Source organism: Giraffa tippelskirchi, chromosome 3 (genome assembly GCF_054371585.1).
Source record: "Giraffa tippelskirchi isolate mGirTip1 chromosome 3, T2T-mGirTip1v1.2.pri, whole genome shotgun sequence".
Lineage (NCBI taxonomy): Eukaryota > Metazoa > Chordata > Mammalia > Artiodactyla > Giraffidae > Giraffa > Giraffa tippelskirchi.
In genome coordinates, this window is record NC_137277.1 from 159,929,704 (window position 1) to 159,949,716 (window position 20,013).

The following is a 20,013-nucleotide window of genomic DNA, read 5'->3' on the forward strand; positions in this document are numbered from 1 at the left end:
TACCTTTCCACTCATTGATATCAAGCAGTTAATATAAGATATTAAAAAAGCGAGAGTTTACCCAGACTGCAGTGTCCAGACACTCTTGTGGTTTTCCTGTTTTGACTCTATTATATGATATCATAACAGCTTTACTCATTTCTATCCTGAGATGGCAGCCTTGGGTGCTTTTCTAATGTATAAGCTGAATTACAGTCCTTGGTTCAGTGTGAAGGACTTGGTTCATTTTGTCATACAAAATGATAGTGATGATAAAGATTTAAATGCAGGTGTTATTTTCTTTCCTAATTTTATTTGAAGAAGCAATAAAATCATTTAGGGAAAATGTACAGACATACCAATGGAGACTAAAGAAAAATAAAACCTTATTATATGAAAAGGTTATGGATACTATTCCATTCTTACTTTCCTTCCTACTCAAGATAACAGTAAACTATTAACAGTTATTGCAAATGAATTATGAGATAATTTATTCATGTGTTAATTCAATCTTTTAGTAAATATTAAGTATTTATTAAATCTTAAGCCACTGTACAATTTAATATGGATATACAGATAAAAATATATGGAAACTTTCATGCAAGATATCACAGTGACAATAAGTATAAATCATCAAAGAGAAGAGTAAAATGGAAATCTGGATACAATGCATGATGGGAATTAGAAGTGAGCGTTTCAGATAACCAGAGAGGGACAGAGAGAGGGCTGGAGGAGATGGGAGCCTCATTTCTGTTCAAAGCAGGAATTAACCAGGGAAGAAAAATAAAAAACCTTCCAGTTACTAGTTTGAAAGTAAAAGTCAACCATTTCAGCAGGTGAAACTGTGTGCCACTCAGACACTGAGTACAATGGGCCAAAACAATGTTGAGACAAATTTTGCCCCCCCCCATTTTTGAGGCTGAATAAAAATAAAATACACATGGAGGTAATGAATAGAAATAACAGTTATAAGATCCAGAAGAAGAATATCCCTTGGAAAATGGTTTTCTGCACAAATTTTAAAAATGTGTATTAAAAAACCAAAATGGTATCATTGATAAAATCCAAGAGAACGTGATATTTACTACAAAAGAGCTAAGATATGAGGGAAATTAATGGAAAGAAAATCACAATGTGGAAAGAAAGAAGAATTTTAAATTATATTGAAAGGAAATTATGCAATAGCAGAATCAATACCACAGAAAAGTAAATCAGTGTGTGGAAGTCAACTTTGAAAACCTCTTCCAAGGGAGTCGCAGTGGAAGATGGAAGCCTGGGTAGCATGTAAAGTCACAGAGGAATTGGAAAAATGACATAGAAGACGATAGATCTGGAGGTCTGAAAACAGAGTCATCACAAAGATAAGTAGCATTTCAAAAGAAACAGCCAGAACACAAGTAACCAAACTTATTTGCAGCCTTACTAAACATCTGTATATGCCATTTGAAAGAGCTCTGCAGACTTCTACAGATAAAGATGAAACACCACACCTAATTCTTTATTTTATAGATTTGAGTACCCCATCCCCAGCACTCAAAGCATTGAGTTGATTCTCACTAGTAGGTGCATTTTGGAAAGCTACTTTGATTGAAAGAGTAAAGAAAAATCAACAAGTCTACAGGAATAAAGATATATTAACCGTCAGTTCAGTTCACTCACTCAGTCATGTCTGAATCTTTGTGACCCTATGGACTGCAGCATGCCAGAGTTCCCTGTCCATCACCAACTCCCAAAGCTTACTCAAAGTTCTGTCCATCAAGTCAGTGATGCCATCCAACCATCTCATCCTCTGCCATCCCCTTCTCCTCCCGCCTTCAGTTTTTCTCAGCATCAGGGTCTTTTCTAGTGAGTCAGTTCTTCGCATCATGTAGCCAAAGTATTGGAGTTTCAGCCTCAGCATCAGTCCTTCCAATGAATATTCAGTTCTGATTTCCTTTAGGATAGACTGGTTGGATCTCCTTGCAGTCCAAGGGACTTTCAAGAGTCTTCTCCAACACCACAGTTCAAAAGCATCAGTTCTTCAGCACTCAGGTTTCTTTATAGTCCAACTCTCACATTCATACGTGACTACTGGAAAAACCATAGCTTTGACTAGATGGACCTTTGTTGGCAAAGTAATGTCTCTGCTTTTTAATATGCTGTCTAGGTTGATCATAGCTTTTCTTCCAAGGAGCAGGCATCTTTTAAATTTCATGGCTGCAGTCACAATCTGCAGTGATTTTTGAGCCCAAGAAAGTAAAGTCTGTTACTGTTTGAATTGTTTCCCATCTATTTTCCATGAAGTGATGGGACCAGATACCATGATCTGAGTTTTCTGAATGTTGAGTTTTAAGCAAACTTTTTCACTCTGCTCTTTCACTTTCAAGAGGCTCTTTAGTTCTTCAGTTTCTGCCATAAGGGTGGTGTCATCTGTATATCTGAGGTTATTTATATTTCTCCCAGCAATCTTGATTTTAACTTGTGCTTCATCCAGCCAGGCATTTCACATGATGTACTCTGCATAGAAGTTATATAAGCAGGGTGACAATATGCAGCCTTGATGTACTTCTTTCCTGATTTGGAACCAGTCTGTTGTTCCATGTCCATACAAAGAACAAATAATTCATCTCTTAAACATGAAAGACCAGAGTCCAACAAGGACAAATTTTTTGTTTGTTTTATTTTATTTTTTTAATTAATTTATTTATTTTAATTGGAGACTAATTACTTTACAATATTGTAGTGGTTTTTGCCATACATTGACATGAATCAGCCATGGGTGTACATGTGTTCCTCATCCTGAACCCCATTCTCACCTCCCTCCCAATCCCATCTCTCAGGGTCATCCTAGTGCACCAGCCCTGAGCACCCTGTCTCATGCATCGAACCTGGACTGGCGATCTATTTCACATATGATAATATACATGTTTCAATGCTATTCTCTCAAATCATCCCACCCTCATCTTCTCCCACAGAGTCCAAAAGTCTGCTCTTTACATCTGTGTCTCTTTTGCTGTCTTGCATATAGGGTCATTGTTACCATCTTTCTAAATTCCATATATATGTGTTAATATACTGTATTGGTGTTTTTCTTTCTGACTTACTTCACTCTGTGTAATAGACTCCAGTTTCATCCACCTCATTAGAACTGATTCAAATGCATTCTTTTTAATAGCTGAGTAATATTCCGTTATGTATATGTACCACAGCTTTCTTATCCATTCATCTGCCGATGGACATCTAGGTTGCTTCCATGTCCTGGCTATTGTAAACAGCGCTGAAATGAACATTGGGGTACACATGTCTCTTTCAATTCTGGTTTCCTCGATGTGTATGCCCAGCAGTGGGATTGCTGGGTCATATGGCAGTTCTATTTTCAGTTTTTTAAGGAATCTCCACACTGTTCTCCATAGTGGCTGTACTAGTTGGCATTCCCAGCAACAGTGTAAGAGGGTTCCCTTTTCTCCATACCCTCTCCAGCATTTATTGTTTGTAGACAACAAGGACAAATTTGAAAGAAAAATGTTATTGATAATTTTGTAACATATAATATTATCTTTTCTGTGTACAAGAACAAATTTACAGTTGTGTACATCCAAGAGATGCTGAAAAACACACATGTATCTGCATAAACATAAATTGAAGGAAAGAAAATACCAGTATATAAGGACTTGAACTGCAAAGTGTGTAATTCTGACGGTTTAAAATATTTTAAATGGAGATAAAATCAACAAGGTAGCCATAGAAACTATGGCAGTGTCTGGCAGAATAGAATTCACTTAATATTTGTTGAAAGTATATATTTCCTAGTTAGCTATAAACTAGCAAAACTGAAACAAAAGTCAAAAGAATAAAACCACATCCTGAGTAGAACTAGAAACATTTGAAGAGCTCTAACCTCTAAAACAGGTGCTGGGACCAGATGGTTTTCCTGAGTCCTCTTACCCTTCAAGGGACAGATAATGCCAATGATATCCAAACTATTCTAGGATATTAAAAAATATAAAAATACCCTTGTCATTTTATAAAACTTGGCATTAACAATTATATTGGAATATGAAAAAGAAAATGCCAGACCAATTTCAGTTTAGAAATCAAATGTAAAAATATTATTTCCAAACTTAAATCCAGCACTATATTAAAGTGTCAAAATTGAGCACATTATAGAATAACAATAATTTATATTAAAATGTCAAAATTGAGTACATTATAGAATATCAATAACTGCTTCCATTTCCACCTCCCTCCTCCTCAAACACTTCAACTGTACGTTCCTATATGGCAGAGCAGGACAGGGGTTTGTCTTAGCCACCTTTTTATCCCCCATATCCATCCCAGTACTTTGTCAGAGTTATCAGTAAATCTCTCTTAATATGTGGACAACTGAATTGTGAGGTCATCAGAGTAACAAGAGACATTAGCAATAGGTATAAATAAAATATGGCAAATAAAAAATGAGACAACTGTTGATTTGAGAGGAAGATAGTATAAGAAACCAAAGCTAATCTTGATACATTACTTGATTCAGCAATGAACGGTATGAACATAACCCTGTTAATGTAAACACAGAATATTGACCTAACTGTGAATGTTATATTAGGAATATGAGGTGAGGGGAAATGGGATGCTAAGACAGCTTAATAATTGTAATAAACAAGAAATCAGAAGATATTTTCTAATATGTCTGCATCTCGGACATGGCTAAGCAACTAAGCACACCACCCACACATCAGTTGATAGCAGTTTCAGATTTCATTTAGGTATATGGAAGTGAAGGCTAACGTTATGTCAGACAACTGAAGAAGTTTTCATTTGGTTGTCTCTAGGGAGTAGAATTGCTGGAGCCTGGGCAGGGGTCTGCTACCTTTTAGTACAGTAATCATTCTCCTGTATTATAAGCAAATCCTAAATGCTTAAATAACCATAAAAGTATTGTTTGGAAATTTTAAACTCTGAGCATATGTTTGATAACGTAAAAATATGTAAACAAATCAAATTTGGCCTTAACAACATTAATTTTAAAATGATAATATCTATTTGGGACAAGGGTAGAAGAAAACTGATCTTCACGTAAACTTATTGTATGAGTAAAACTGATAAATTCGATCAACAGGGCACTTTTTTGCATTATGTGTTAAAAGCCTTAGGAATCCATAATTTCTGATTGTGGATTCTGTGAATACTAGTATCTCCATTCTTAGAATTTAATTCTCAAGAAATATTCCGGATCATATACAAACATTTTCATCATTTGCAACATTGCGGTATCTTTTGCACTGAAAAGATTTGTCTGTGTGTTGTTCATTAGCCTTTTCACAGTTTATATTTCTGCTGATTATTAATTTATTGCCTCTCAGCTCCAAATCCACCTTTCTAAACTCGCTGGTAAATGCTGGGGCTGAGACCGCTCACATCACTTTTCTGTTTGCCAGCGGCCTCCCACGCAGAGCTGTGCCCAGAGGAGAAGCAGAGGAGGAAGTGGGAACTTGATACTTCAGTGTGCTTCCCGTGCGCTCGCCCTCCCTTGCTTCTTCATCCCAGCAGCAGCAGACCCTTCCTAGGGCAGAAGCACAATTCAGTTCGCAGTTTTTCCCAAAGTCATAGAACCAGCCTCAATACCCTCTATTCAGACCCCTCTATTCAGACACTAACCTCAGCTAAGCAGGCCCCTTCTCAGAGGTGAGTTTAAGCACTTCTACATTTTTAAATTTTAATAACTCAAATCTCTTCCCTTTGGTCTTTCAACCCTAGGGATTATAGCAGCTTCCTACAGTTACTACCTCTAGGATATTTTAGGGTTCTCTTTTAACACTTTCAGCTACCTGGTTAGCAAATTTATTCTTATATATTTCCTCTTAAATTCTCTTTGGCATAGTTTCTAACTCCTGACTCTACCATGCTATTATAAGGGAATGTCTCCTATTATGCAGTTTTTATAATCACAATTAGGAAAAAATAATCACACACACATATATATATATATATATATATATATATATATATATATGGGTGTGTATTTGTATCCCATCAGAAAGCCTGAAAAAAGAACTTCTTTTCCACTGGGGGGAAAACAATCTTTATTAAAAATAACAGAAACTCTAAAGCAGGCAATAAAATAAATAATAATGTGAAACAATATTCTGAATTTTGGAAATTTGGATTGCAGTGTGCAGTGGTAAGAAGAATTAAATACAAAAAAAGACTGGTGAAATTTAAAATCTATTTGCCCTGAGATGTGACTTTTTTACTCCCATTTGCTTATCAGGAGCCAGTGAGATTCATTGAACTTTTTAATAAGAGTTGTGTTTCCCTCTGCCTTATACTATATATCCTTTGCATTGTTTCCAACCACTATGTTTCTGGTAAATGCTTGACAGTGTTTTCCACATGAATTAAATGAGGCTGGTGCTTTTGCACAGAGAGCTTTGTTTGGTTAATACAGGGGAATTTAAATATCTTCTTGAGAGAGGTACTTCTACAGGCAACTTTGGTTCATTTCATGCGGCCTACTCTTCTAAATCTCTGTGTTCTGCTTAATCACTGTGTTGGAGACATCGTGACTAAAAGCTCATTTGCATCAAAATAAATTCCCAGAAGTTTTGCTACTTTGATGAAATGGAATTAATTAAATATAATCTAAAGGTAGTTGGAAAAATACAGGATAAAAACTTAGTTTACATGCTACTGGGAGCATTTCTTTAAACCCTCCTTTCTAAATGGTACCCAGAACTCCTTTCAAAAGTTATTCCTCATTCTATTAAAAAAAAAAAAATCCTGTTCCGTAGCAATTCAACCTAAAATAAAGAAATCAAAAATACTGCATGCTAAACAAATTCACAGCATACATTTTGTAGAGGCAAGGCAAGCTAACATTAATAGATGAAGCTATTTAGGCTTGAGTTGCGTATTTAACTCATCTTAATTACACGTGCATTCAGCAAATATTTTAAAAGTTGCAATCAATCTTTCACAGACATGGTTAGTTATTTATATGGAATAACAAAAACCAGGAACTTTATTAATGATTATTCTGTTTCCAGTTTATATGCCAGTGGGATTATTTATATAATAATAATATATTTTTCTTTAACAATTTGTAAACCTATAAAGTTAAAATGCTTTGATTTCACAAAGTTATTTTTTAAAAAGATTTGCAGAAAATGTCAGTGTTACCCATGTTTTTCTGTTATATTAAGCACGTGACCCTGTTCAATTAAAGAAAGGTCTTTATTAAATTCTTTATTACTTTTTAAACTTGATGATTAAGATAGTAGCTGTTATAGAAACAAACGGTACATCTTGCTGCAGACTGTTTTTCTCAAGGTGGTTTCAACTTTAATTTGGCTCACCCTTGGACACAGTTTGCTTTCTTTTCTTTAATAGTACTTATCATTGGTCATATTATTTAAAATTAAAAATTCATAGGACACAGTTGCACAATGTAATCCTCTTTAATCTCATTCAGTTTTATGTAGAGAATTTTTTTCTTAAAAATCAAGAACTATTTTACTCTAAGCAATTATTTTCTAGAAATATACACAGAAATAAAGTTATGAGGAGGCAGTGCCTCTGTATTGCCATGTGAGTGGCTGGCAGGGCTGAGGGGTTGCTAGGCGCAAGGATTGCTGTGGACTGGAAAAAGTCAGTACATAAAATTTTTTTCTGTGCAATGGTCAAATGGCTGTGAAATTCAATTATTAGGGCTCCATTTCCTATAGTTCCTCTCCATGAGGATTGTTTTATAAAATAAAAATCCTGAGAGGTTAACCCTTCTGCCTGGATTGCCTTGAAAACGCAGAGGTCATGTGAAGAAAAGAAAGTTGATGAAGGGTAAATGCATTAAACTTAATACATTTCTTAGGAATGGCCTTATTGTGTGTGTATACTAACTTGAAAAATATTTATTAGATACCTTTCATGAGCCAGCTTGTCTCTACAGTTACAATTATGAAGTGATGAAGATAATAGATGTTATCCTGCTATCACAAAATTTATAATCTAAGTATTCTTACTATGTAACAATTAATATTTATTGAGCACTTCCTGTGTCTCAGGCAGCAATCTGAGCTCTTTACATAAATTAGCTTAAACCTCATAATGACACCATCATTTAGATACTCTTACTACTCCTGTTTTGCAGATGAGGAAATGGAGGCTCAGAGTGTTCCAAAGACAGTAAGCCGCAAAGCCTGAATTCAAATTCAGGCAATGTACCTCCAGATCCTGTGCTATTAACTACTGCATTATATGCATGTATAATATTCATCTGTCTAGATATATGCCCAACTATGACATATAAATGCAACTTTTCATTTTGAGATTGCATGTTGGCTCAAAGTAAGTTTACTTTGGATTGTGTTGGTTACAGAGGCAAAAGTAGGTTAGGTCAGTCTTAGAAGGGTAGCTGTGTTGGTTATTAAGGCTCATTTTTTTGTCTGTTACACAGGAGGAAGAAGGTTAATATCAGCCTTAGGAACATGTTCACTGTAGTGATTCCAGCCAATTGGCTGGCTTTCAAATCATGAGTCTGTTGCTGTTTGGCTTTTCAAGGAGTGTTTACTGAAGTTGTCATTGATTAATTAGATAGGTTTAAAACCAGTTCTGGTTATTTACTTGTAAGCAGGAGTATGGAACCACTACTAATTGATTGGACAGGTTCAAAACTAGTTCTGTAGTTTGTTAACATGGTTATAGAACAATCTTCTCATTTCAATTTCTTGCATATAAAACGTTAGGTTACTTTATAACAAAACAAGTACTATCTTGGCTTTGGCATTCTGCTGCTGTTGTGGAATAGTGCTTCTGTTTTCTCATTTCAAAAATGGAAATCACAGTAATACCATCTCATTGAGCTGTTCTGTGAAGTAAATGTGGTAATGAAAGTAAAGCACTTAACACAATGCTTTAAGTACATAATAAGCACTCAATAAATGTAAAGCTGCATTTTTGACCAGGAGTCATCAGTTATCTTCATGTAGTTGTTTAAAACATTAAAAGACAGTGGCATAGTCAATGCGTAGATATGCTACTGGGTTAGAACCACATTATTGCAAAGGAATTGAGGGAATAAGACAGGGCACATTTCATGTCATGACTGATGAGATTTGAAAAAAAAAAAAAAAAGAATATTGCAAAGAAGACCAAGCTATTTATCTAAAAATAAGCACATCTGGTGAGGATAGTTTTGTTTTCTTTTTTTCTCAGTTGTGATCTTCATGTAACTGATTACTTTTTCAATCAACCACTTTTATGAAATCCTACCAGAGCTGTCTTGGGCCTTGGGATGATATAGTGGTAGAAGACAAGCAAGTTTCTCCTATGGGGCTAATTCTAGTGGATGGAAAATAACAACAAATAGGAATATAAATTCATTAACTAATTTTAGTTAACAATGAGCGATACAAAAGAAACAGAGTGACCTATTTGTTGGGTACCAACCTCTGCTGAAACAGTTAAACATTGGAGTCTCAGGAGTTTGACACACTAGAAGCTTAGTTCTCATTTCATAGACTGTCCTGTCAGGAGGTCCTGATCAGTAGCTTTTCTCCTTGAGGTGGTTCTGAAACCCAGATTCCTTCCATTCATGCTCTGCCATCTTCTAGAGCTCCTCTGCCTTCAGCCTGCAAACAAGCAAAAACAAAGAGCTTAGAGGATTCTGTAGGATATTTTATGGTCCAGGGCTATGTTGGACTTAATTCACAACTGCCCACGTTTCACTGGGCAAAACTTGGTCACAGGGCCACTCATGACCTCAAGTCCGGCTGAGTGTCCAAGGGGAAAGGAAAAATGGTTCCATAGAATTTTCTGCTACTGTAATGAGAGCATAGAAAGGAACCCTCACATAATGAAACTCAGTGCCCCTCCATTGTTGTCACTGTTGTTCAGTCTCTAAGCATGTCTGACTCTGTGACCCTATGGACTGTAGCATATCAGGCTCCTTTGTCCTCCACTATCTCGCAGAATTTGCTCAAATTCATGTCCATTGAGTCGGTGGTGCTCTCTAACCATCTCAGCCTCTGTTGCCCCCTTCTCATTTTGCCTTTGATCTTTCCCAGCATCAGGGTCTTTTCCAATGAGTCAGCTCTTTGCATCAGGTGGCCAAAGTATTGGAGCTTCAGCATCAGTCCTCCATATGAATAGTTAGGGTTGATTTCCTTTAGGATTGACCAGCTTGATCTCCTTACAGTCTCAGGGACTCTCAAGAGTCTTTGCCAGCACCACAACTTGAAATCATCAATTCTTCAGTATTCTGCAGTGGAAAGACAGAGAGTAAAACCTTCGCTCCGGAACATATGCAAATCCTCTATAGACAGAAGAGGAAAAGCCTGTAATGTGAACAAATGCCTCATGGGGAGATGCCCCTCAATCTCTCCAGAAGTCTCCACCTTTAGGGTTGCTATTCAGACATGTTTTGAACAGGTGAAGTACTCTTCTCAGAAAACCCTGACCATACAGAAACAGGAAAAGAACCATGGAGCACAAGGCATGAGAAGGGAGAATGGTGAAGGATGAGGTCAGATAGGCAGACAGAAGCCAAATGATACAAAGCCTTTGGACCTAAGTGAAGAGTACAAAGGTCCGTCTAGTCAAGGCTATGGTTTTTCCAGTGGTCATGTATGGATGTGAGAGTTGGACGGTGAAGAGCGCTGAGCACCAAAGAATTGATGCTTTTGAACTGTGGTGTTGGAGAAGACTCTTGAGAGTCCCTTGGACTGCAAGGAGATCCAACCAGTCCATCCTAAAGGAGATCAGTCCTGGGTGTTCATTGGAAGGGCTGATGTTGAAGCTGAAACTCCAATACTTTGGCCACCTCATGCAAAGAGCTGACTCATTGGAAAAGACCCTAATGCTGGATAGGATCGGGGGCAGGAGGAAAAGGGGACGACAGAGGATGAGATGGTAGGATGGCATCACCGACTCAATAGACATGGGTTTGGGTAAACTCCGGGATTTGGTGATGGACAGGGAGGCCTGGCGTGCTGTGATTCATGGGGTCGCAGAGAGTCGGACACGACTGAGCGACTGAACTGAACTGAACTGAAGAGTTGAAAATTTATTCTGAGTGTGACGGTAATTGTTTGGGTGATTGTAAGCAGCAGCATGGCGTGATCTGACTCAGGTTTTATTGATCACTCTAGTGACTGAGAGAGAAATGGATGAGGAGTGTGGTGAGGGTAGGAGCAAGGAGATGATCAAGGATTCTCCTGCTGTCCCCATCATCTTGGGATGTTGTCCTGCAGCAGAGTGGTAACAGTGGAGAAGGGCAGAGGTGAGCAGAATAAGGCTGTATGTTGAAGACAGAACTGATATACTGGATAAAGGGGTAGGGAAGAAGTGGGGAAAGAAAGGGAGGTCTTCCAATTCTCAGTTTTTCTTTTAAATTTGATTTTATGTTGGAGCATAGTTGATTAACAATGTTGTGTCAATTTTGGGTGTACAGCAAAGTGATTCAGCTATACATATACATTTCAAATTCTTTTCCCATTTAGGTTATTACAGAGTATTGAGCAGTGTTCCCTGTGCTTTACAGTAGATCCTTGTTGGTTATCAATTCCCAGGTTTTCGATTGCTTAGGTTTTTTTGTTTGTTTGAGCAACTAGTGATGCTGTTTACTTAAAGGGAAAGATTTGGCAAGGGTCAAGAGAAGCAGCTTGGAAGTAAAAATCAAAAAGTCTGCTTATGCATATCATGTCTAACATGCTGGATCAGACAGATCCCAGCAGAAAACAGATGAAACACGGAGTGTGCTCCAGTTGAATGCTTACAGAAATGGGAACAAGGTTAAGGGGCCAAGCACAGCACCCAAGGCTAGCAACAATAGAGAGCCATTACTACCCCTACCTCTGAAGGGGCCAGGGAAGGAGAGCATTACTGGACACAGTGTGAGCTGTCGCCATTATAGACAACCTGCACAACACGAGCGGTGGAATTAGGCAGAGGACAGAGCCAATAAGAAAATCACAGCTGAACAGGAAGGGAGCTGAAGTGGTCATTTATCGATCTTCCATATTGTTCTGCTCTTCTGTATCCTGCTGGCACTGTCCTCTGGCTCACTCTGAACAGAGGATGGAGGACCTGAAAGCCCATGATGTTGTAGTTAGTAGAGATTAGGACAAAGAGCAGGGCAGTGCCACATGGGGAATGCATTTGAGAGATAAACAGAAAATATCAGCACCGATGCTGGTAAAATTCCTTCCTAGGGTCTTTAAGGAGACAGATAGCTACGGGCAGAGGTATTGAACATCATCAATATTTCAACAGCCTATGTCAAATGTACTACGAACTAATATTTGTGTTCTTTCTTTGTGCTGTAGGCACTGTACCAACATTCCACATGCGTTATCTCATTTAATTCTTAAAACAGGCCTAAAGTTTTTATCATCTCATTAGACATGGGTAATGGCATTTAATCTACAGATTTGTTTTGAGAATTGCATGAGGCCACTAGAGCACAGTGAAGTGAAGCAACCTATTTAATGTCGCACCGCTGTTTGGCCGCATGGCAGAGCCAAGAATTAAGTCGGAGATGTTTCTGTCCCCAGGGCAAGTCAGAGAAACTATTATTGCCCACAGCTTTTCTGAGATAATCAAATGCTGGAGCGATGACATGTTAGGTCATGTGGCTTTTTTTTTTTTTTTTTTGTAAAACACTGCCCTCTTTTTCATTTTTTTCACTTCTATGGGGAAAAAAAAATAACTCTGACAAGAATTCATCAGAGAAGATATTCCAAATTTTAATGTCCTGATTTGGGTATTGTTTTCAATTAAGGGTGTTTGCAGACCAGAATATTAGTAACCCTCATATTCCCTATATCACAAAGAAAAAGGAGATTCACTTTTATCTTGGGAACAAAGCTGGATATAAAAGCTTTTTTAACTTTTCTTAATTCATGAAACATTTATCTTCGAGTCAGGTTTTGTTATAGCACCACAAATGTGGTCCGTCAGCATTTCCATTATAACCGCATATTTCCAGGACTTTTGAAGAGTGCCTTGGAGATTTTACTTTGAATTAAACCTTGGCATTCAGGATTTGAATCAAGAAATTCCATTTTCCCTACCAATTAATCAAATAGTTTAGAGGTTCTCAATTTAGAAGAGGGCCAAAAGTAAAATTTTTATTAACACAGAAATTATTTTAAGACAAATTTGTTAACAAATACTTAGGCCATATTAGCCCTCATTATATAATTATAATGTTGTTTAACTATATATGGTATTGTATACTCAGTTGATCAGTTGTGTATGATTCTTTGGACTGCAAAGATTCCATGGACTGCAGACCACCAGACTCCCCTGTCCATGGGATTTCCCAGGCAAGAATACTAAAGTGGGTTGCTATTTCCTACTGAGTTCTCAAAAAAATTAACCATAAGCACTCCTAAGATAATATATGAAAGCTAACTATAACATCTTACATTTGCCTTTTTGACTTTGTAAGTAATTTGTTTCTACTTTGGGAATTTGGATGATTTGAAGTCCTCAGCATAATTGGTTTAATGTTATTAACAGCATCAAGATACTAAACCAGAAGAGCCTGAGTAGGGGGAATCCTGAGAGGGTGCCGAGGTGTTTCAATACATTTTTATGAATTTTAAACTCATGTGGGGAAATTTTACATGCTACAAAAAGGGATTAATAGCATGCATTAGTCCTGTAAATAGATACTTGAAATTTAATGTGTCGAAGTCAGTGACAATAATGAGGATTAAATAAGTTTAATTCCAAACTATTCTGTGAATGTTCTGTGGCAATGAGAAGGCGTAATGATGACCCTGTATCTTTTAATATATCCTTCTGTAGTCTCTTCTGAAATCTCTCCTCCAGCCTTAAATAGTTTAGGATTAAGTCAACAAAATGTAGTGAATGAAAAATAGATGAAGCCTTTCGAGTACACCTGCTCTCCTTCTGACTGACTTCTGTCCAGCCACAATGGCCTCTTTTTTGTTTCAGAAACATACTAGGCAGACTCCCACACTGAGGCATTTATTCTAACTTTTTCTTCTTCTTGGAATGCACTTCCTCCGGATGTCTTCTTGGCCAACTCTCCTTACTGCCTCAGTCTTTGCTCAAACCTTGCTTTCTGAATGTGGTCAAACTCTATCACTCTACTTGATAATTGGATTTGCCCTTAGATCTTCAATCCCAGAATTCATGACACCCAAGCTCAGATGGTAGAGAATCAGCCTGCAGTGCTGATTGCAGGGAGACCTGGGTTCAATCCCTGAGTTGGGAAGATCCCCTGGAGGAGGGCATGGGAACCCACTCCAGTATTCTTGTCTGGAGAATCCAGATGGACAGAGGAGCCTGACAGGCTACAGTCCATGGGGTTGCAAGGAGTCAGAGGTGACTGAGTGACTAAGCAACATACTCATACCTTTTTAAAATGTCTGTTCCTTTTCTCTTCCCCTGGATTGTAAGGTCAATGAAGACAAGTTTCTTTGTTTTATTCATTGACATATTCTAAGAATTGTGCTGAGGATATATTAATTACTCAAAGATATTTGTTAAATGAATGATACATTATAAAATGAAATCTGAATTTCATCCCATAACAACAATCTGCAAACAACATTTCCAATATAACTTTCTCTGTTCTCTGGTTCTTCTGTAAGATTTGAGTTATTTCCCTAGGATAGGTAAGAATGCACTTTGAACATTGATGACACAATGAAAGGTCCTACATTTAAATCCTTTTATAATGTGTTGTTATCCAGTTGCTAAGTCATATCTGACTCTTTGTGACCCCATGAACTCCAGGGTTCCTTATCCTTCACTGTCTCCCAGGGTTTGTTCAAACTCAGGTCCGTTGAATCAGTGATGCTATTCAACCGTTTCATCCTCTGCCATCCTCTTCTCCTTTTGCCTTCCATCTTTCCCAAAATCAGAGTCTTTTCCAATGAGTTGTCTCTTCATATCAGGTGAACAAAGTATTGGAACATCAGCATTAGTCCTACCAATGAATATTTAGGGCTGATTTCCTTTAGGATTGACTGGTTTGATCTCCTTGCCATCCAAGAGTTGTCAAGAGTCTTCTTCATTACCACAACTAGAAAGCATCAATTCTTTGACACTCAGCCTTCCTTATGGTCCAACTCTCACATTCATATGTGACTATTGGAAAAACGATAGCTTTTGCTATATGGACTTTTGCTGGCAAAGTGATGACTTTGCTTTTTTAATATGTCTAGATTTGTCCTAGCTTTCCTTCCAAAGAGCAAGGCTGCAGTCATCATCCACAGTGATTTTGGAGCCCAGGAATATAAAATCTGTCACTTCTACTTTTTCCGTTTCTGTTTGACATAAAGCAATAGGACTGGATGTCGTAATCTTAGTTTTTTGAATTCTGAATTTAAAACCAGCTTTTTTTTACTCTCCTCTTTCACCCTCATCAGGAGACTCTTTAGTTCCTCTTCACTTTCTGCCATTAGGTGTAGTGTGCTATGGGCTCATTTTTGGAAATTTTGTAGTTAATTTCAATTAGTTATATCTATTGTTTGGAAAAGATAAATGAGTAGATGCAAAGCATGGTTTTCTCAAAATGCTTATTTTGTGTTAAAAATACTACTGGACATGTTTGTAACATGTTTTATACTTGTAATGATCTTAATACCAAACTCAGAATTTACGAATAAAAATGTGATCTTGTGATTAAAAAGGAAAAAGAACCCCATACCCTCAGCAGTGATGAAAACACCCTGAAAACAAGGGATGTTTCTATAAGACTTCACTACTTGGCACCGTGACTTGAAATCTATGCTAATTGCAAATGGAGTCATTTAGTGAGAATTCACTACTAGTTCAATGGTATAAAAGTGAGAACACTGGAATTTCACTGTAAAATACCAATGCTGGTGACACACTCACCAGTACAGCCATGTCTGATTGTAAACAGTAGCTGACAGCAAAATTTAGCATTTTCTACCATGAGTATGTATTGATTTTATTTTTTTTTTATTTTTTTATTTTTATTTTTTGATTTTATTAATTGACTTAAACATTACTTTAAATAAATAAGATAAGTTATCTTTCCATTTCTTTTCACATATATTGAAAGGAATTTGTTTGACTTGTATTTCTGCTTTGTCTTCTTAGGGGAAATGTGAGCAGTCACTCTGTGGTCACATGCATTCCATCAATGATGCCACCTTCACTCCTAGGGTGAGTTTAGTTCTTCCACTAAGTTATTTTACAGCTTTATTAGTCAAATTCATTTTAATGAAAAAAAAGTACCAGACAAAAATGGCAGGTTAACAGAGTGAGAGGAGAGAACAAATTTGTAAATTAATTACAGAAATGAAAGCAATGTATACATAATATAGAATTAAGGAAGTTTAAAACACACTTTACAGTGGTAAGTAGAGAGGAACTTCCTATTGTACTTAATTCCAATTAAACACATGTTTTAAGGCTTTCTGTCTAGCGTGGCCTTCAAGAAAGTAAGTGGAATATAAGCTTGTAAATTTTAGTGTAAGATCATAAAATAAAATGATTGAAAGGATAGTCAAGAATAGAAAATGTTAAATAAATGGGGCCTTTCTTCAGGGTAGAATAGAGCAACCTTGATTTAACAGTTTTTCAGTTTCTCATGGAAAGGTTTCAAATATGTCTTTCTTTATATAAACTGATGACATAGCAAAAATATTTATCTACAGTTTGAGTTATGTAGAGATCAGGATGATTTTACCAGTGATGAAGATTGTTAAACATGGCTTTGAGTTTCCATGCTAATTGGGAATGTTTCTAAAAGGGCTTCCCTGGTGGCTCAGTACAGAATCCACCTGCAATACAAGAGACCCAGGTTCAATCTCTGAGTCATGAAGATCCCTTGGAGAAGGGAATGGCTATGCACTCCAGTATTCTTGCCTGGAGAACTCCATGGACAAGGGGAGCCTGGCAGGCTACAGTCCATGGGGTTGCAAAGAGTCAAACACAAACACAACTGAACTACTAACACTTTCACATTCATTAAGAGTTCAGATGGTAATCATGGAAGGATGATTTTAAGTTTGTACTTTCTCAGATGAAAGCAATTTGACTAGATAGATGACCTCTCAAGTCCCTTCAAACTATATGATTTAATTATATCTAACATTTTAATTTGTCTCTCAGTTCCCAGTAGAGTGTAAATCTTAGTTCCATATTCCTCTTTCTTTTCCAATTAGCTAAAAACGAAATCTGATAGATTACCTACACCCAACCTCAAAATGACAGCATAGTCAAAATTCCATTACTATCATGCTGTTATTATTCTTTTAGAGAGAGAAAAGTGTTCACTAAAAATAATTCACTGAGAATAATTTCTGCTAAAGGAATGTTGTTTACTTCAAGTGAAATTGTGCTGGGGTCACCAACCCTGGAATATTCATGATTGGCTCAACTAAAATTAAATTTTAACAAATTTGTTTTAAAGAATTTCCATTTAATTGACTCTCTTGTGTCAATATATTATAAATTAGATCTAAATACAAAGTGAAATTTTATTTCTAGCAGAGTATATAGCCATTTAAGAACTGTAGACCCACATGATAGGATATTTATGCTAAAAAAAAATCTATTAAGTGGCTTAGAGCTTCACATACCCTAGGAAAATTAAATGGAAGCTAAAATACAGTAAAGTAATATTTTGTAAGTCAAGTATTTATTTTGGTAAACAGTCTTATAGCTGGAAAGGACACACCATTTAACATCCTAAATAGTACAATTAATAAATATGGAAATACCTAAATTAGATTTATTCAGTCAGCAATCAAGATACACATACATTAATTATGTGTATTTCAAAAGCAAGATAATGAACATGAGGTCCAGGTGTCCAATATCAAAGTGACTGACCAAAGTGACTGTCCAATATCAAAGTGTTATTGTTTACACACTTTGTTCATACCAAAGGGACTATTACAACACTGTTCTAAATCAACATTCCCAAAGCCTCATTGAATTTTTCCATTAATTTATCTCTTCTTTGCTATAAATATTTAATTACTGTTAAGGAAATGCTGTTTTATTTTGATGAATGATACTCTTAAGTGAAATTTTCAGTCACTTATGCCAACTGTTTTGAAAACTGTCATATATCACATACCTGTTAGGGAGTGTCAGGAGGATGAAGGCAGCAGTAACCGAAAGAGCTCAAAGACTTTCAGGATTTCTGAAGGAAATGGCATTGTGACACAGTTCACATTCAAACTCTCAAAGTTGTGATCATAAATGCATTATATGGTACAAATATAGCAGGCAGAGAATTGTTTAGTATCAGGTCTGTCTACTAATTGTTTGATGCCTTAGGTATGCATTCAAGTTACATTACCAGTTAAAATGCACTTAGCTACTTACATAAACACAATTTTTGTAAAACTCTTTAATTTTAGATTTGTAAGCAGAAATCAAAAACTCAGTGAGATCCAGCTAGCCGCCAAGAATCACAGAAACAAATATACAATATCAGTATATATGCATCGTTCTATATAAAAGTGTATAAATTAAGATTTATTTCTGTGTTATAGTATTAGGGCTCCAGTGTCTTCATCTGGGACTGATTTTTCTATTGGAGATAGATTTTTATCTAAAACCTCTTTTTAAAGTAATCTGCTAATGAAACATTTTAAGGACCTATGAAAGCTTTTTACTAAGTCAGATTTTTTTTTTAAGTTGACTGTAATTACCATGATAATATTAATAGACCCAGACAATTCAATGTAAGTAATTTTTTTAATTGTAGAAATATATAGCAAGAAAATGAATAGGGGATCCCTATCAGAGTGTCCCCTACCTTTAATCTTTTAGAATTGACCTGTAGTCTGGCTAGGGTGGAGATTCCATCAGGCCTTCTAGGGACTCTTCTTGGTCCTTTTCTAGAGTGATGTTATAGTCGAGTGGGTGTCCTTATATCTCTGTGAATATTCCCAGCTGTTCCAAGAGATACATAGTCAAGATGGCTGTGGTATGCCTGCCTGGAAAAGCCAGATGAACACTGTAAATCAACTCAGTACATCCTTCCATGGGATTATATACCTCAGTCTTGCACATTCAAGCTAGGAATTTAGTCTCAACACATTGGTTGTTGGAACAAAGCTGAAAGGCTCTGTAGAATCAAAGGTAATTCTAGTAGTTCTAGAATTCTAATCAGCTCATAAAAGAAGATGTTTTACACAACCTCAAGTTCTATTTTCACTTATTTTAATTAACCTATTTTTTATTCAAATATTGTTATATTGATTATTTTAATAAAGTATATACTTTAAACTAATTATATAAAATATGAATATTTTGATTTTGAAATGAATGACATATAGCCTTAATAGAAGGCTATTCAAGTTGTAACTTGTTTTTCATCTACACTTCCATGGAAACTACCTGCTGTGAATAAGGGTGATGGAAGGTGAAGTCTGTCAATTTTACTTTGCAGCAGTTTGGAGTTGTAAATAAGTATGATGGAAAGGGATTTAATAGGACTTTGCAGCAAGGTAGATTCCTACCCCTTCTGTTGGCCTTGAATCATGTAGAGGACAAGAGAAATAATTTCTTGCTTTAGAGAACTTGAAGAAGAGTGGTAATTGTGAGTAATGATTCAGGTCACAGTTTAAGCCAAGAAGGTGAAGGAAGTATTTAGAACAGAAAGTGGCATTACAGGGGAATTGGTTGATCATATATATGGATCATTAGAGGATGGTGTATAAGGGTAAATGAGAGCTAGGAGAAGTAATAGGATCAAATTAAGGGACAAACACAGATCTTTGAAGGTAAGAGTCTAAGTAAGTAATAAGGGAAAACATGCTGATGTGGGCATCTATCAATAAAAATCACTTACATTTGTATGTCAAAATGGCCATATAATCAAAATGACTATATCAGAAGGAAAATATCAAAAAGCCAGTACTCATAAAATATGGTAGTATTGAAAAAAGATGAAGTCCTCTCTGCATTCTCTGTGCCTAGGTATCTTACCCTGTACTTCTTTCCATAGATGTCAAAGGCTGTGGATTCAGGTTGGATGATAAGGAGTTGCTCCAGAAAATGTGGGCTGTCAGCTTTAACTGAAAGTTCATTGAGGAG

General features: G+C 36.5%; 1 protein-coding gene and 1 long non-coding RNA gene across 9 annotated transcripts in view; one reads left to right on the forward strand and one right to left on the reverse strand.

The window, feature by feature from the left end:
* SPAG16 (sperm associated antigen 16) overlaps nt 1-20,013 on the forward strand; it is a 981,998-nt gene that overhangs the window by 654,072 nt on the left and 307,913 nt on the right. For all 7 annotated transcript variants that reach the window (XM_081583025.1, XM_081583031.1, XM_081583028.1 and 4 more), the window contains one exon: nt 16,054-16,119. In XM_081583025.1, the coding sequence (XP_081439151.1) occupies nt 16,054-16,119 (66 nt within the window). The remainder of the gene's footprint in view (nt 1-16,053; nt 16,120-20,013) is intronic.
* Nucleotides 5,278-19,044, reverse strand: LOC145542972 (uncharacterized). Of its 2 annotated transcripts, XR_014080322.1 has the most exons (4): nt 18,731-19,044; nt 18,044-18,109; nt 9,397-9,578; nt 5,278-5,515 (listed from the first exon to the last, which is right to left on the reverse strand). It is a non-coding gene; the product is annotated as an uncharacterized LOC145542972 (long non-coding RNA). The 2 variants fall into 2 exon arrangements; XR_014080323.1 differs by lacking the exon at nt 18,044-18,109.